The 19811-nt window shown below is 33.9% G+C and overlaps 1 protein-coding gene across 1 annotated transcript in view; it reads left to right on the top strand.

Moving 5' to 3' along the window:
• The first annotated feature begins 526 nt into the window (after nt 1-526).
• The window catches only part of LOC140158914 (regulator of G-protein signaling 7-binding protein-like), a 34925-nt gene continuing 15640 nt past the window's right edge, over nt 527-19811 (top strand). The window contains exons 1-2 of the mRNA XM_072182181.1: nt 527-1373; nt 15640-15806. Of these exons, the coding sequence (XP_072038282.1) occupies nt 1194-1373; nt 15640-15806 (347 nt within the window). The 5' untranslated portion in view covers nt 527-1193. The remainder of the gene's footprint in view (nt 1374-15639; nt 15807-19811) is intronic.

The raw sequence follows: 19811 nt of genomic DNA on the forward strand, positions 1-19811 counted from the left end.
GTGTCTACATACAAGTGAAGTATATTATGTGCACGTCTTGCTATACGGTGCTAATTTTCTGATGAATATAAGCATTTCCCTTTTCAAGTTATTTGACATTATTGCCTGTTTCGTGGGGAAAAAAGGTTCCAAGAATGATGAAAAACAATAGAAAAACAAATAAGCGATATCTGCTAATGATAACTTATAAATGATTTAATTCCTTTGGCGCATGATCCCGGTGTATTGGGAAGACTTACTTTTCCTATATAATTCCTTCCGAGCGATAGCGCTTATTTTCCAGTTCAGCACAGTATATGAATTAATTTGTGATTATTTAAATTGGAAATCTCTCGAGCTAGCTGGCATGTCTAGCTAGCGGTGGTGATAACTAGTAAATTGCTGCTAGCAATTAGCATCTACAGAAAGTAATTGTATACCCACAATTAAAATACCAGTGGATGTATAATGCTCAGTATATCATCGTCACTGTAAAGCTGCTGTATTCAAAACGTCAGCTGATATGTAGTTTCTTTTATGCAGCTTCCTTGCACCACTTTTGTTTACGTATTTCATTAGAGTGGTTTAACACATTGAGTTTTTTAAAAATGATTTACTAAAATCGTTTTCGCTTCTTTTCTATGGCATATGACGATTGACGATTTGCCGCACGGCGACGCCACTGATCTGAAGTTAGCGCCGTACATTTCGTGAAGAGAGAGAGAGTATAATACATTACTTATGCAATATACAGAACTGCTGATAATAATAACTACAGCCAGTACCGTCGTTTGTATGGATCATATTAATCGAGAAACCATGTGATGATGCGACCGGCCGGGAGTCACTGTGCTAATGTGTGAATTCTTCATTTAACAAGCTATTGTTTTTTAGATTATGACATTAATATTCAATGTCATTCGATAATATATTTCAGGAAATTTTCACGGGACTATGCTAGAATATTGCCATTGGATTTTACTATAGCGTCGCATCACAATGTATGTGCTTTAACATGTTCAACGTCATATATCGCTATGCTACTTGAATATCCTGCATGATTTGACTGCTGTTGTTTTGAATGTGATTTTTACATCGTGTTGGAAAATCAGGGTCAATTATATTTTTGACCAAGTGTGTGCAAATTACGACAAGGCACATGCGAGTGCCAATTTTTTCTGCTCAGAGGCGTACTGACAGGCAAAGAAGAGTGAATGAACAGAAAATCATCCGGGCGATGTCGGCCCAAAAGCGGACAATCTGTCAAACAACAGCAGCATCAACAGCAGCTGCAACAGCAACAGCAAACACAAGACCCTGGGTCCAACTACGACTTACCATCTACAGATGACGACGAAGCTGTCATACAAGGCTTGGTAGATGATTGTGAGAGGGTAGGTAATAAAAATGGGGAAATTAAACAAAAAAATATAGATAATGTGATATAAGGAAAATACAGTTTCCTAACCTAAAATGTGTATCTTTTTAAAATAAATCACGCCCTCGATACCATTTCAATATAGGCTAACATGATGAATCGATGAGCAATTCAGCCCTATACAAACATGACCCTTAAATGCGTATTTCAGCTGTAGCCTTTTACAATTGCGCTGTTACATCTGTGAAGCGCCATTTTACTTCCGATTCATACATCATGCCAAACACATGCACGCCAATAGCTAGTTGTATTCTAATTCAATTTTTGTGTGTATATAATAAATCACTGTTATAGAGTATTCACATCTCTTGCTGATTATCAGCGTTTACTAAAGGCTGATCAATTCCCAGTATCATATGTTGTTGTGTGCTATCTTCAGTAGACGGGTATACTAAAACATGAGTGGGCGTTCCACGGTGTTTGGTCTCATCATCATTGATATGAACTGATAAAAATCAGCTGTAGAGCTTAACGCTCTGTAAAACAAAACGATTCATAAAGGGTTAATGATTGCATTTTTTTCGATCAAACTGACATAGAGCTAACATAAATATGACTAGATGTGCATGGTTTGGCCTGTGTGTGTTTATTAATTGGCCATTTGCGAGATACAGATTTACTTGCATGTATTTATATATTGGTACAGTGCATATGAATTAATTATAATTCTCCTATATGTTGAAATACAAACTGACCTTTCCAAATGCACCTTAAGCGAGGCTCGTGTGTAAATGAACTACATTTGATGTGCATATACTATAACGGTTAAGTAAAAACCATCAGACTTAATAATGTAATATGTATGGTAGCGATATTAACCTTACATAGATATGGAAAATAAGTCGAGTTAAAGATACACACGGAATCAAAATCGGTTGCATGCGGGTTAATTGAGCCAATTTATATTAACCAAACATAGACTGTACTTGACTGTCCTTTGCTTCATGTTTCAAATTGAGATGGCATAATTTAATAGCGATTTGTTAATTAACTGTCAGCAATTTGACACTCAATCGCCGACATTAATATCTGCGATAACTTGACGTGATGGGCTTCCTCGATAAATTCAAATATATGACCGGTGTTCATAATCAGTTAGTTACAATGCCCATAGTCATGCACCCCCCCCCCCACACCCCCCACATATATAAAACAACATCAAACGTAATGTGCAGGAATGTGCATTAAGGGTCAAGGTACATGGTCAGTTTTACCATGTTTACATTTTGCAATAATTCTCAAGCGCATATCCTACTTATAATATAAATTTAGTACATAAGCCTATTTTTGTATAGTTTCACAGAAGCATCAGGGCAGAATATTGCATTTATGATTTCATGTATGCTGTTTCACCAACACTTAAAATTAAATAAAAATGGCCACTAGAAATCACTATAGGAGGGTTTTTTTTCTTTAACTTACTTTACTTTCCCCACAGTCTATTGATCGGCTTGCTGTATGTAAAAAGTTGACCATCTAAATGTGCGTGTGGTGTGTTTTGTGCGGAGATGCTGGACCTGGAAAACGCACATTAGAACCGTATTTGTTGTTACAGCAATGGTATATACGTGCGCACATTAAGAAGTAGCCCAGCGACAGCAGAAATATTTTGAACAGTGTGGTCTTGTAAAAGTACCTTTTTTTGGAGGGGGGTGAGGTCCAAGTATTTTACATGTTCAGTGGCGTATCAGAGTCAGTTGGCCAAGGGCAAAGATAACAAATTCCTGGTGGGCATCATTTTGGCCCTGTGCTACCACGACATTTTTTTTTTCGTTTTTTATTTTTCAATGTTACACTATTTTAGCTCAAAATAAAGGTACAATGTGGTGTTACCTGGCCAATTTTCAATATTATTGTAAGCCTCAGTACACTCCACTCAATGTGGTAGCTATAGGGGTGGGGAGGTGGACGAATCGCCCATACCCTGGAAAAATCTGGGGAGAAACTGTGCAGGGACAAGAGAGAGAAAAAGAGAAGGAAAGGGGGAAAGAAAAAGAAAAGAAGGGGAAAAGGAAAAGAAGGAGAAAGGAAAGGAGATAAAGGACGGGAGAAAAGTGGGAAATAAAGCGTCAAGAGGGAAGGAAAGGCAAGAAAGAAGGAAACGACAAAAAAAAAGAAAAACAGAGGATGAACTGAATAAACAAAAGGGAAGCCTAGAGGGATGGGGGAAGGAATAGGGGAAGGGGAACAAAAGAAGGAAGAAAGGAAAGAGAATAACTTTCATGTTTATTGTGGGGAAGCAATTTCGCAACTAGTGGAATGGGAAGGATGGAAAGACAAGGGAAGAAAATGAAGAAGGAAGGGAAACTTTAAGGAAGAGAAGAGGAAGTAATTTTAGTAAATGTACTAATGGAAGGGAGAAGGAATGAGAACGAAGGGAACTTAGGGAAGCTTAAAAGGGGAAATAGTTTTAAGGGGAGTAATTAAAGTGAATTTAATGCAAGGGGAGGGAATGAGAAAAAAGGGGACGAAATAGTTTGTAATGAAATAAAATTCTTCTTATTGTAAAATAGAGGACTCTCGAATAAATGGCATGTATGCCGTTGATCCTGTGGTGCGTTTTACAGGGTTGCCATCGTACACAGGAAATGCTTGTTTTGGATATTGTTTACTTTTCTCTTTGAATTGAACAAAATCCTTCAAGGCCTTTGACTTGAACTGTGAAACCTTTGGTGTATAAAGCTTTAGGTTTAGTTTTTATTTTATATAGGATGGCAACATTGAAATATAGTTGGCAAAATGAGTATAGTCCTAGCACTCACTATATTATAGTGTCATTAAATATTTTTACTTCGTGATTTTTAAAAGCATAGCCTAATAAATGTGATTTATTAAAAATTAAACTACCATAGAAAATGATGCTGAATTTCACTAAATCTATTGTCCTTTTGTTACATGATGAATTATGTAATTTCTTGATATGAGCATCGCTACCGTGTTCATAATTATAATTACGCTGGTGGTGTTTTTATAAATTATAAAATCCAGTCAGTCTTATAACTGCGAAGCGAAAAGGTTTTTATATTTGGTAAATTCTCAAGATAGCAATTAATCAACTACCTATTCAAAAAGAAATGTATTATATCATTACACAAATGAAAGTATTAATAAAATTAGACAACTCAACAGCTTACGTAAGATAAAATTCAAGACGCACCTACATGTGTGAACACGCGCACATCAAATTCCCCATAACTTCCCACCCACTCCACCCTCCCTCACACACACCCCCTTACACAACGCATACATTGTACAAAATTTTAAAAATCGCCTATTTCTGTCAGCTGCGGCTGGTGGTCACAATGTAAGCTTTCCTTATCACGGACTGCCTTGCAAAAATACTCGTTTTAAAATCTGCATTGTTTTTATATGAAAACGGCCATAAGCACATGCACGCTGGCAACCCCTCCCCCTGCCACACCCCCACCCCACCCCGTGACACAAAACACCACACCCACCCCACACACATAGGCCTACACATTACAAGCTACCACAGACCACACAAACAAAATATTGGCGCGATTTACTTGAATTATATGCATGCTCTATAAGCGTGTGTTTTTTTTAAGGAAAATAATAAAAATTAGCTTTGGTGTGATTTGTGCTGTGTCATCAGTAATACCTATACCATGCACGCAATGATACGATACAGAGAGTGAAACATTTACATATTCAAGGTCGCAGCTATTATTATAAGAACACAATGAATTCACAGACAAAGTATAATAAAATTGCTTGTTCGGGTGTTATTATAATAATATGTTACCAAGAGCAAAATAAATTATGTGTAATAATTTGAGTGTTCTCTAAAGTCTCTCCCTCTCCCCTCTGTCCCTCCCTCCATCTCTCTATCCTCCTCTCTCTCTCTCCAGCTCTCTCCCTCAATCACCTAATCCCTCCCCCCATCTCCCCTCTCTCCACCTCTCTCTATCTCAGATATGTCATGTTCACTTGTAATGCACATACCAGTAGTGTAGCTAAAGTCGAACCGCACGGGATTCCAAAAAGCATGTACAACGACGAACGAAATAATTGATGAAAACAATAATCATTTGAATTTGTGATTTCCTAACGCTGTCCTTTCAGCTGTCTCTTTTAATAAGTCGAAGATAATATCCTTTTGTTTCGTTTCTTGTATTCAGATAATTCGTAAACGTTAATTGTTTAAGAATGTCATTGTTTTGGAATACTGATGAAGCATCCCCTAATAACATGAAAAAGATTTTTTTTAAAGCACGTGTACGTACACGTACATAACTATAGTACAGCATTAATATATGTGTTTTTGTCTTTTTTGATGAAGCACGACATAAATACAAATAATAGAATAGCAAGAAATAAAGAGTAAATTAAATTGAAACTAAAACAACAACACTGAACAACAACAACAAAACAACAACAACGAACGATACATAAGTAGTCAATCCAATCGAAAAGAAAGAAAGAACGAAAGAAAGAACGAAAGAAAGAAAGAAAGAAAGAAAGAAAGAAAGAAAGAAAGAAAGAAAGAAAGAAAGAAAGAAAGAAAGAAAGAAAGAAAGAAAGAAAGAAAGAAAGAAAAAGAAAGAAAGAAAGAAAGAAAAAGAAAAGAAAAGAAAAGAAAAGAAAAGAAAAGAAAAGAAAAGAAAAGAAAAGAAAAGAAAAGAAAAGAAAAGAAAAGAAAAGAAAAGAAAAGAAAAGAAAAGAAAAGAAAAGAAAAGAAAGAAAGAAAGAAAGAAAGAAAGAAATCCCAACCAAAAATAAATGCATAAATTAATTAATAAAAATAAATAAATAGCCAATCCAATAGAAAAGAAAGAAAGAAAGAAAGAAAGAAAGGAAGAAAGAAAGCCCAACAAACAAACACCCACATATTAATAAATATATATATATATATATATGTAATTAATTAATTAATAAAGATAAATAAATAAATAAATAAATAAATAAATAAATAAATAAATAAATAAATAAATAAATAAATAAATAAATGAAATAATACCAATTCTGCCAAAGAAACTAAAACAAGAATGACAAAATCAAGATGAAAGAAAGATGGGCACAATAGAGATAAAGAAAGAAGGATGGTCTCATCAGCAGCACAAGGTCAATTCTTGTATACAATAATTTTTGTACTGTTTAATCATGGACAGCTAGTGGCCTACTTATTTATTGATGAGCACAATAAAGATACTAATTAGAAAGTGCAGAATATAATATGCAAAGGTACAGAACAAGAAATTAAGTAACAGATGCTCAAACAGGCGATCTTTTTCAAATGAATTTATTTGTTTGTTTGTTGTTTTTTCAAACCTGATATTTTGGCTTATTTGCAATGTTTAAATAATCCAGTCTATACCTATAATGTTGGTACAACCCAAATTTGTTTGCAAGGACAACGGAACAATTTTGATTTAATGTCTTACTATGAAATCCCCATAAAGCATTTTTTTTTTCATTTAACCTCTTGCATTAGTTCCGCTTAAAATGACCAGAAAACCTTCCTGATAGTTTGTTACTATTTTGGCAACAAATAAAAAAATTATAATTTGACCAAAATCGTACATCATGGCTTTAACAAAAGTAAAAGCAGACACGCAACAACAACAGCAGCAGTAAGTAGCAAGAATAAGAACAAACTCATAACTTAAATTTTGACTCAGTTATTAATTGTCATCAGCTTAATTTAAGTACTTATTGTATTTTGATTGTCAGCTTTGCCCTACAGATTTAACGTACCTGTCATACACTAATCCTTCCTTTTGGTTGATAAAAGTTATGTGATCGAACTAAATGATTCTTTTGTTTTGGAACGTTTTATTTTTTCTCTCCATGATTCTTTCGTATTTAATTATTTTTATCAGCATGATCAGAAGCTTATGAATAACCCAGCAAACACAAAGCGTTTTAAAACGTTTTAAACGGGTTATATTTGGGTTTTGGTCAAAACGTTTTAATAACATTAAATGTCGGGTTTCATAAAAACGTTTTGTAGGAAAATACACTGTAACAACATTTTTAAAATGTTGTCAAATGTTTGTATTGTAAAATATTTTTGCATACGTTTTTTTTTTCCAATTTCATCAACACTTGAACATTATCAGTGTTCGAATTAAGCAATTTTTTGAGGTTGTCCGCCGGACAACCTCAACAAATTTTTTGGTTGTCCGAAAATATTTTTGGTTGTCCGAAATTTTAATGAACTTTTTAAGCTTAAAGTTGCAAGTTTAAAAACATACAAAGCCGCCAAATTCACAAAGTCACACACTTTCCCCAAACTCACCTTGTTGCTAATAAAATATCAAATATATCCAAGAAAATACAGGTTGTATGTTCATCAATTATTTATCATCAATAAATCCATATTTGTGCCGTATTTTATGCTTAAAAGCCATCAGAATTCATGATTATTTTCAAGAAGTCAAGATTTTAATATGTACGCAAAAATCTCCACTGAAATATACCTCATTAATTATTCATGAGTTCATCGGGAAATCCCCCGAAAAACCAATGGGTGTTTTGAAACTGATCTGATCTGAATATTTTTTATGCACATTATAATTGCCACGGTGTGTTTTGAAACTTATAATAATATCATCATCAGTAATCACTTAGCAACGGTCAGAGGTCAGATTTTTTGCCTGGGTTTTTGCTGACAGCCAGTTTTTCTTTAGACATGATTTTAATATTGCAAGAGCTTGACAGATTCGGGAACCATGCTAGCCCTCGACCGACCGTGTGTCAAAATGCCCAAACCAGCTGTTTACATTTACCGATGATGCATATGGCCAGGGTTGGGTATTTATAAAATACTGGCTACAAATTATGGGTGTTTTTTACTACATTGGTCATGATTTCTTCTGAAAATTTCAAGATAATAATGCAATGCATTTTATGTTCAGCTTTTTTAGTAACAGTGGTGCACATTTTTATGGTTGTAACTTGTAATCCAGACTTGTAATCGAACGCAAAGGACTGAACTTCCCCCGATGCATAAACTTTTTTTTCCGGTATCGAGGGGCTCGATAAAGTAAACAGATAATGGCTGCGGTTGAGTTTCGCAGCTCATGGGTTGTGGAACCACGTTTAAATTCATGTTTATTTTATTCAAAAATAGTTTCACATTTTAAATATTACCATCGGCTAAAAGATACTCGTACAAAAGGTGAGTTTTGGGTACAGATTTATGGTTGTCCGGCGGACAACCGAATCAGTATTTTTGGTTGTCCGGAGACTTTTTAGTTGTCCCGGGCGAACGGACAACCAAAATTTCGAACGCTGAACATTATGTTGGAATATTTTGCAGTAAGTTTTCAAGAAATGTTTTAGAATGTTATGAAAACGTTGTGTGCTCTTTATACAGACTTGACATTTAATATGGAATATTTTTTCGCAAAATTCCAAGACTGGTTTGGAAGGGGTCTGCAAAAACCGCACGGGCTAAATATTAATTGAGGTGTGTCGGGAGATGGTGTAAAATAATTAATTGATAGAAAACGTGTTTTCCATAAGTTTAGATTATGGTGCTCATAATGTAGTGAATTTGCCTAAAATGGTGGATTCAGGGAGGCTGAATTTGAGCTTTGTTGGGAACACAATTTCGGACTTTTTGCAACATTGTTCTGTTATTATCAAGTTTATAGGGGTTTGAGGTGGTATTTCCTAAACTTCGTGAGCAATTGGCATTAATCACTGCTGAAATGCACTTGCAATGTACCAATTTTTTGAACATGGGAGGAGCTTAAAATATGGCTCTAAAAATTGTACGTACTCAGAAAATTTGAATGGCCCCCTGGGGTCAAATGGTATAAACCTATGGTACAAAAACCACTGCCCGGATTCCTGGTTGTCCAATGAACTCACGATGTTTCTTTGTGTACAGTAAGTTTATTACATTTGGCCCCAGGGGGCATTCAAAATTTTGAGTGCGTACCACTTTTAAAGCAATATTTTTAAAGCTCCTCCCACTTTCAAAAGTTGTAGATCACAAGTACATGTCTGTCCTGATGAACGCTTATTGGTATTTATGTTTAGTACATATCACCTCAATCCTCAATAAATTTGATGATATCAGAATAAAGTTGCTCAAATTCAGAAATTTTACCCCCACAAAAATCAAATTCAGCCTCCAAAAATCTGCCATTTTAGGCTAATCCACTACATTATGAGCGCCATAATGTAAACGAATGGAAAGCACATTTCTGTCAAAAATATTTTACACCATCTCCCGACACAACCCAATTAGTATTTAGCCCGTGCGGTTTATGCAGACACCTTCCAGACCAGTCTTGGAATTTTGCGAAAAAATATTCCATATTAAATGTCAAGTCTGTATAACCCGACATGTAGGCCCTAAACGTTTTCTGACAACCTTTAACCTTTTGCGAATAATGTCGAAAATGTTTGGTGTTTGAGCTTATTGCAAAAATAAAAGTTATTAATTTTAAGCTGAATTATGTGGGGTAAGTGGTCAATTGTTGACAAATTCGAAAGATGTTAAGTTTGATTAACTCATTTTGTTTGAGTTGCAGCAACTTGATTTGGTTGAGTTGCAACAACATTATAAGCGATGTGTTATAGCAGAGTTGCACAGAGATGTAAATCTTCAGGAAATTTCATGATTTGGATCTTCCCTGTACAAAGTATAGAGAAATAAACATTATCAGGAAATGTTAAAGCAGATTCAGGAAATTATGCCAGTGCTTGTTTTCATTCCTGGTTGCATCAGCTAAGTTGTTCAAGTTCCCTGAACTGTTGAATTGAAGCAACTTAAATACTTTAAGTTGACAAAATCAGAAAAGTTGAGGCAACGTGTCTCCTTCAAAATTAAGTTCAAATTGTTGGCATTACTAAAATATCCCGACTTTCGCGCTTTTTGGACTTGTTAATTACAAAATCAGATAAGTAACGACACCTTAACGGGTGCTCTTACTTCATTTTGTTGTTTTAACAAGCCAACCCAAATTTTATGTGAATGCACCTTTGTTTTGCTGTTTCAAATTCGCCTCATTTGTATTAATATCAAAGTTCTATGAAGGGTGCTTTTTATGTTGTGTGTTTGTAAATTCAACCACCCGGTCAATTAACAGCTGTTGTCCATGGGATTAATCAACATAATGAAATTTATATAAAAATAATTAATGGACTTATTCATAAGCTTATGCTCATATACTGATGAAAACAAGTAAATACGAAAGATACGAATTTTACCGTATCTTAAAATCATTCAGAAAAAAAAGCCCAAAAACAAAAGAATCATTTAGCTTGATCACATAACATTCATCAACCAAAAGGAAAAGACGTTAATTAGTGCATGACAGGTACGTTAAATCTACAGGGCAAAGCTGACAATCAAAATACAATAAGTACTTAAATTAAGCTTATGACAATTAATAACTGTGTCAAAATTTGAGTTATCAGTTTGTCTTGTTCATGCTACTGCTGCTGTTGTCGTTGCGCGTCTCTGTGCTTAACTTTGTTAAAGCCATAATATACGACTTCGGTCATTTTTTTATTTGTTGCCAAAAGTATGAAATAATATTAGAAACAAACTATCAGGAAGGTTTTCTGGTCATTTTAAGCTGAAATAATGCAGGAGGTAAAATGAATGATTTCTGCCAAATTTTAATTTAAATTCGAGAAAACTGAGGAGCAAATCACACATTATGGCTTTATGGGGATTAAGACATTAATTCAAAATTCAAAATTGTTCCGTTGTCCTACAAACACAACGAATTTTATTGGTTCCACTTAGGGGTAGGTCTAAGCTTGGACATGTTTAAACATTACAAATATGCCAGGTTTGGGAAAAAAGTACCTATGAATTCATTTTACCAGATCGTACATTATGGCATAACCTTGGCGCCTGTTTGTGTACTTCTTACTTGTTCTGTATTTTTTGCATCATGATTATATTCTGCACTTTCTAATTAGTATCTTAATTTTGTTCATCAATAAATAAGTAGGCCACTGTAGTGTACTTCAATCCATGATTAAACAGTAAAATTGTATACAAGAATTGACCTTGGACTGCTGACGGGACAGTCCTTCTTTCTTTATTTTTATCAAGTTGTGCCCATCTTTCTTTCATCTTACTTTTGCCATTTTGTTTGGCAGAAATTTGTTTATTTTGTTTGTTTATTTATTTAGGCCCTATTATTTATTATCTATTGGATTGGATACTTATATTGTTAGTTTTTTTTTCAACCTTTACAAATTATCTGCATGCAAGAAACGAAACAAAGGGAAGTTCTATTCGACTTCCTTTTTCATCAATTCGTCGTTGTACATGTACATGTTCTCCCGTGCGGTTCGACCTTAGCCACATATGCAAATTGAACATGACATAGCTGAAAAAAAAAGAGTTGGAGAATGAGGAGGAGGAGAGATTGGGATGGAGGGGAGAGAGACTGAGAGAGAGACGGGAGAGAGAGGAGAGAGAGAGGGGGGATGAGAGAGAGAAGGGAGAGAGAGAGAGAGAGAGAGAGAATAAAGAGCACTCACATTATTACACATTAATGTATTTTGCTCTTGGTAACATAATTATTATTACAATAATACGCGAACAAGCAATTTTATTATACTTTGTCTGTGAATTCATTGTGTTCTTATAATAATAGCTGCAACCTTGAATATGTAATGTTTCACTCTCTGTATCGTATCCTTACGCGGTAGGTATAGTCATAGTATTACTGACATGACACAGCACAAATCACACCAAAGCCAAATTTTATTATTTTACTTTAAAAAATGAAATTGGTTTCTTTACAAGTATCTATTAATTTAAAATCACAAACGCATATAGAGCATGCAAAATGTAAATCGCGCCAAATCAACAATTTTTTTAATATAAATATTTGTGTGTGGTCTGTAGTAGCTTGTAGAGTGTGTATGTATGTGGGGTGGGGTGTTTGGTGTCCCCCCAGGTGTGTGAGGAGATGCCAGCGTGCATGTGTTTATGTTCGTATTTGGTTTCATATCCATATGATAATGCTGATTTTAAAAATAGTACTTTTGCAAGGCATTCCATGACAAGGAAAGCTTACATTGTGACCATCAGCCGCAGCTGATAGCAATAGGCGATTTTTTTCATCCGTATGCGTTGTGTAAGAGCGTGTATATTGCATAGGGGTGTGTGAGGGAGGGTGGAGGGGGTGGGCTGTTATGGGTTGTTGATGTGCGGGTGTTCACATATGATTTTTTCTTGCGCAAGCTGCATTTGAGGAAACTAATTCTACTTAAATTAATACTTTTATTTGTATAATAATATACATTTCCTTTTGAATAGGTAGTTGATTAATTGCTATTCTGATAATCTACCAAATGTAAAAACCTTTTCGCTTCGCAGTGATAAGACTGACTGGGTTATCGATTTTATAATTTATAAAAAAACACACCAGTGTAATTATAATTATGAACACGGTAGCGACGTAGTAATTAGTATCCAGCGATGCTCATATCAAGAAATTATAAAATTCATTTGGTCAGAAAGCAGTATAGAAGCACCTAGGACAACAGATTTAGTGAAACTCCGCCTCATTTTCCAAAAAACATCACATTAGGCCCCCGGGGGGGCACTTCCATGACAGATATGCATCATGTGCCTCGGGATAGAACCCCTTTTTCAAACTGGCTTGTACCCAATGACCCCCTTTTTTGTGTTATGGTCCTACCTATTACCCAATGGCCCCCTTTAAAAAAATTCATGTACTCAATGACCCCCTTTTTCTATTTCCTGCTATACCCAGTGGCCCCCCTTTTAATTCCCAAATTTAGGTGGTATTTGTGTTCTCCTCCAGAAATAATGAGATTTTTCACATTTCCAAGGTGGCCAAGTTGTTTTTACGCAGTTTGGCACTTATTTATGTGTACTTAATGATACTCTTTTGGCAATCCTGTACTTTTTGTTACCCCAATGACCATCCTTTTTTCAAAGTTTTATACCGAATGACCCCATTTTTATTCAGGTTGTGTACTGAATGACCCCATATTTTTGTAATTGTACATTTGACCTGAATGCCCCCCTACTTTTAACATGGCCGAGGCACGTCCCTGCCATTTCAGATAGGGAGTGCCTCCCCCGGGATTAGGCCATGCTTTTAAAAGTCATTCTAGCGTCCTCTATAGTTTACTTAAACATGGCCAGATGTTACAAGAATAAGAAGAATCAAAGTTCTTCAGTATAGGCCTATTACAGTAGCTGGGTCGGGTTGAATTCAGTAGCAGGTTGTTTGTTTTTGAATCACAACTTAAGGGAAGGGGTATGAACGTTTGGACAGTATTTATTGTGGGACATCAGAGCACATCAGACATATCGAATTGCATTCTGAATACGAAGAATGTCCTTCTGATATTAAATAATTTTGATTTTTTGAAATTCGCAATGTAATACATTTTATGTCAAATCATTAAAATTGATATTTTTGATATTTAACAGTACTCGAAGTAAACTTTATAAATCTGACGATTTATACTTAAAGTGTATGCAGGTGGGATGGAAAGCCGACGATCAATTGAAGATTTTGACCTTTCGTATTGAAGATATGGATTTTTTTCCCAAAACAGCAAAAAAAATTAGGTCTTTTAGGGGAAAAAATCCATATCTTCAATATGAAAGGTCAAAATTTTCAATTGATCGTCGGCTTTTCATTCCAGCTACATACACTTTAAGTACATATCATTAGATTTATAAAGTTTACTTCGAGGACTGTTAAATATCAAAAAAAATTAAAATATCAAATTTGAATAATTTGTCATAAAATTTGTATTATATCGCGAATCTTAAAAATTCAAAATTATTTGAAATCAGAGGGACATTCTTCGTATTCAGAATGCAATTCGATATGTTTGATGTGCTCTCATGTTCCACAAAAAATGCTGTCGAAACGCTCAAAACGCTCATTCCAGTTCCCTTAACGCATTCCATCAAAATATTGATAAGTTGGCCTTAACGTTTGTGTGTCGACCATTCCTTTAGTATATGCTGTGTCCATACACCACCAATAGGCAAAGTCCATGCACACAACATACTGAAGAAAACAAAGAGCTTTATAATTTTATATTATCAGATACTTTCAAAAATATATAAATTGAAACAGAACTGTGGACAATCTGTTTTGATTTATTTATTGAAAATGAGCGAAACCGAATTAGGCAGATATACTTTCGAATTGCTCGCACGTTTGAGGGACCTGGATTCGTCTCTGGACCTGGGAACCATTTCTTATTATTCCACCAATAGTAGATTTTAATTCATGTCTAGAACATACATGAATAAGCGGATATTTTATGCCCTAATTCATCTCTTTGTTGAATTCGTTTTTATCGACTGGATAATGTCCGTCAGTCGTTTAATTAAAAATTCGAACTTAATACTTTTTAGGTTTTTTTAAACAGTCAGCACATAAAAGATATCGCATTGAATTTTATTATCACATGTATCTCGAATGATTTTTTTTTTCGTTTTAATTTTTGTTTTTGTTTTGTTTTTGTTTTGTTTTGTTTTGTTTTGTTTTGTTTTATTTTCTTTTTGTTTTCTTTTGGGGGAGGGAGTTTTGTTGTTGTTTTGTTACTAATATATTGATTTTTATTGTCATCTTATTGTTATGTGTGATGTTCTGGTAACCATAACAACATTAATATCCAGTCCCAAAAAAGGGGTGTTTCGTAGCACTTTGGATTGGTAACAAAACCACTTATCATTAGCCTATACATAATACTGAACATATCAAATTGAAATGATGAAGGCCTAAATAAATTCTTCATTTTACCGACCAAAAGTAGATAGTATCACGCAAAAAGATATGAATTAATGACCCGATGAATATCACCTGTATAAGTGTGGGATAAAAAAGCGGGATTTTACCAAACATGCCGACCCAAGAAACATCACCGCTTCCCCATCCCTTGTATAATCCGTCTCGAATCAGTAAAGTAAAATCAAATTTTGAGATTTGCTCAAAAACTGCTCATTTTTGCAGGAATCTATTATGCTGTTGGATTCCTTTTCATCATTTCCTTTCTGAAAACGTATACTTTTATATACTTCTCGTCATTATACATTTTGAGATACAATAAAAAAACAATCGGCCTATATATCTAAATTAGTGACTCGAGGAAGGTAAGCAATTCCAAGAAACATCAGAGAAGACCCGGGAGAAGATTTCCTATATACGGATTCCTTCTCCCACCCCTTATAGCAATTTTAAAACTTAATGTATTGTTTTTCTTTCTATCTGTTGCAGTTGGTACGGGATTTTAATACGCGAGTAGCGCAATACAGAGAAAAACTTATAGGCATCGCCGATGTTGGGGATAGTCTTCATTTTCGGGAGGTAATACGTAAATATAGGCGGAAAAGCTTCGAAGCCGCCAAAAATGCAAAAATAAAGCTCTTCCCGCATATGAAAGGGTGAGTACGAAATCGATTTATTTATTTATTTATTTATTTATTTATATATTTATATATTTATATATTTATTTATTTATTTATTTATTTATTTATTTATTTAGTTAGTTAGTTAGTTAGTTAGTTAGTTAGTTAGTTAGTTAGTTAGTTAGTTAGTTAGTTAGTTAGTTAGTTAGTTAGTTAGTTAGTTAGTTAGTTAGTTAGTTGGTTAGTTTAGTTAGTTGGTTAGTTAGTTAGTTAGTTAGTTAGTTAGTTAGTTGGTTAGTTAGTTAGTTAGTTAGTTAGTTAGTTAGTTAGTTAGTTAGTTAGTTAGTTAGTTAGTTAGTTAGTTAGTTAGCCATAAAATGTGTATTACATTGCGAATTTCAAAAAATCTAAATTATTTGATATCAGAAGGACATTCTTCGTATTCAGAATGCAATTCGATAGGTCTGATGTGCTCTAATGTCCCAAAATAAATACTGTCCAAACGTTCATACCCCAGCCCTTAAAATGTCAAAAATACCCTGTTGATCATTTCAGCAGTTTGTCTTATAGTTGTAGGGGTAGAGGGTGTAGTCAATAATGAATATTTAAGGATTCCCTCAACATGTTTTTGGTGATCACAAAGAGTTGCAAATTTCTTTCCATTTTAATAAAACAAACTTAAATCTTTTCTAAATCTGTTGCAAAATGTTGTGTAAAGATGATGTAAGCACTAAGACATATTTTGACATGGTTTTACATCAGTAATAATAAAATACAGTTCAATAATGAATAATGAATAATGAAAGAGTCACCTCATCACTGACGGGAAACTTAATATCAACTTTCATTAGCCTAATGTGAAATTGCTCACAGGCAAATATACATGTATATACGTTAGACAAAAATATAGTAAATTGCTTTTACTTACCTACACAAATAATAACCTTTAATTATGACACTTTCACATAAAAGTAAAATACGATTCTTTGCAAAAGGTTAAGAAAATGTAGGGGCTAGCTACATCGGGTCGATTCTATCAATTGCATTTGCATTCCACATAAAAACAATTGCAATTATCATACTCTAATTATATTAAGCAAGGACGAAATATTCACTTGATCGTTTCATTTTCCAAGTGTGCCAGCTATAAGGCACACGATGCAACATTTGAAATCAGTCAGGAGAATTTCTCGCAGAAAATGCCATGCACAACGATCCCTAATTTATGGAATCACTTTAATTGTGGCCTAGATATGGTTTTTGTGAAAAGCAGTATACATTCTGTTTGCTCGACTGTTGGCGGCCATCATGGCCGTCTGGCGCATTTTGCTGAAGTAAAAAAAAAAAAAAAAAATGGGCGACTTCTCACAAACATGTGAATCAATTTTGTAAAATCTTTGAAAAAAAGAAGAAAAAATGTACAATATGTTGCAATCAAGAGCAAAGTATGACCCTGGCATGTAACGGTACACAAATAACCTATAAAATGGAGTGATGATATTGATTTATTCAAATAGGAACACGTCATTTTTGCTGTTTCCTTAAGTTATCATGCTTATAGCTTTTACAAAATGCCAATAACGTACATACCCAGCAAACACAAAAACGTTTTAAAAACGTTTTAAATAAGTTATATTTTGGCTTTTGGATTAGGTAAAAACGTTTTAATAACATTAAAATGTCGGGTTATATAAAGGTCATGATAACGTTTTAAAACGTTTTGTATGAAAACACACTATAACAATATTTTTAAATGTTTTCAAAAAATGTTATTGTTAAAACAATGTTTGTAAACATTTTTGCAAAATATTGCGTCAATACTTAAATAATATTATGTTAAAATATTTGAACCCAGCAAACACAGAAATGTTTTTAAAATGTGTTTTTCAAAACCTTTTAATAACATTTAAATGTCGGGTTATATAAAGGCCATGAAAACGTTTTTAAAACGTTACTGAAAATATTTGGGGCAAACATTTTTCGCAAAATATTTTTTCAACTCCTAAATAACATTCTGTTTAGAATGTTTTGTATCAAGTTTTCAAGAATGTTTTTGGAATGTTATTAAAACGTTTTTATACCCTTTATATAACCCGACATTTAAACGTTTTCCGTAAAACATTTTTGTTTGCTGAGCAGTAGATTACCAAAAAATGTTTTTAAAGGTTATGAAAACGTTTTATACTCTTAATATACCCTTTATATAACCCGACATTTAAACGTTTTCTGACAACCTGTTATAACCTTTTGCGAATGATGTCGAAAACGTTTTGTGTTTGCTGGGTATACATACATGCATATATATATACACCCCACATACAACAAATTGTGATACAGGTTTTCGTTTTCCATGTTTTTTCAGGTCCCTAGTCTCCTTTTTCAAAGTTATATTTTTTACATTGTTTATCAAAATGTTTAATTCAAAGAACACATCCCCTATACCCCTCGGTAAAATACGCATCAAGCTACATTACATACGTATGCAAACCGATGCAAATTTACACATTCACCATTAGGGCCTATGTTCCGATGATATGATATTGCCGGTATCTTTAAACAACACAACAAACACGTTAGACGCGTACGTTTACCAGATCCAGCGTGTACTCTCAAAACGAGTTTTGAAATACTTTTCTCAAAACGTAAAAGAAAAACATGCATGAATAAACACAAACACAAACACCCCGTTCCTTTATCACACACATGCACTAACACATTAACCTTGAATTTCAAATCTACATTATGAACATTGATTAATTGCCATTACTTTAAAGGCTCAGATAGCGACGTTTTCACGTATTTTTTGTGGGACCTGAGAACACAGCAGACATATCGAATTGCATTTTGAATTTTTTGATATTTGCGATATAATACACATTTTATGGCAAATGATTAAAAATTGAGGGGCTCAATATAAAAACGACCTATCCCACATTTTGGTAAAAATAGAGGGCGCTGCTGAAAAATGTATAGGTCACCAAAGGTCATTATTACAAACATGAATCATCATGAATGTAACTTGGTAAAGTTGTTAAATCAATGTTTTAAGATGTGAAAGTGTTATGTATTGTATTGAAAATTCGCACAACAAAAGTCCCGTTTTCTCAAAATAACCCAAATGTGGGATAGGTCGTTTTTATATTGAGCCCCTCAATTGATATATTTGGAATAAAACAGTCCTCGAAGTAAATTGTATAAATCTAATGTTATGTACTTGTATATATGTGTATGTAACTGGGATGAAAAGCCGTCCATCATACATGTCATATGGAAATTTTGGCCTTTCTTATTGAAGATATAGATTTCTTTTTTCAAAAAAATATTGGTCTTTTGGGGAAAAAATTTATATCTTTCATAAGATTTATAAAGTTTACTTCGAGGACTGTTAAATATCAAATTTTAATAATTTGCCATAAAAATTATATCGCGAATGTCAAAAAATCAAAATGATTTCATATCAGAAGAACATTCAGAATGCAATTCGATATGTCTGGTATGCTCTCATCTCAGATCCCACAACAAATTAAACGTTGTTATCCGATTCCTTAACAACACAACAAACACAATACAAGTATGCTAAGGGAAAAGTGCATGGACCAAGTAATGAATTTCTTTAATAGGCCTATATAGAGATTTATTATGTTGATGCTTTTAAGCATAGAATGGGATAAACCCCACTGTGCTGAGTAATTCTGGTTTAAAAAAATAGAGCGTTTACATTTAAAATATTTTTCTTTTGATCGTAAGGCCGTATAAAATTAATGTTTTGGTTCTCGTCCAGAGGATTTTCATGAATTGATGAGGGAGGGAGGTGTTTTTTTTGTTTGTTTTTTTTCAATGTAAAATTAGCATTGTCAGTAGTTTTCGGTCTTCTCCAACAGTGCTCGAGGAAACGATGAGGCCCTTTTTTTTTTTTCAAATGTGAGATTCTGAGGATAAACCCCTAGAGTACCACAAAAAGACTTGGAAGTGATGCTTGTTCTCTAATAAACTTATTTATATGTATGAAGATTTCATAAATCATTCCAAAGTCTAAAAAAT

The sequence above is a fragment of the Amphiura filiformis genome, chromosome 8 (assembly GCF_039555335.1).
Source record: "Amphiura filiformis chromosome 8, Afil_fr2py, whole genome shotgun sequence".
In the NCBI taxonomy this organism is placed as follows: domain Eukaryota; kingdom Metazoa; phylum Echinodermata; class Ophiuroidea; order Amphilepidida; family Amphiuridae; genus Amphiura; species Amphiura filiformis.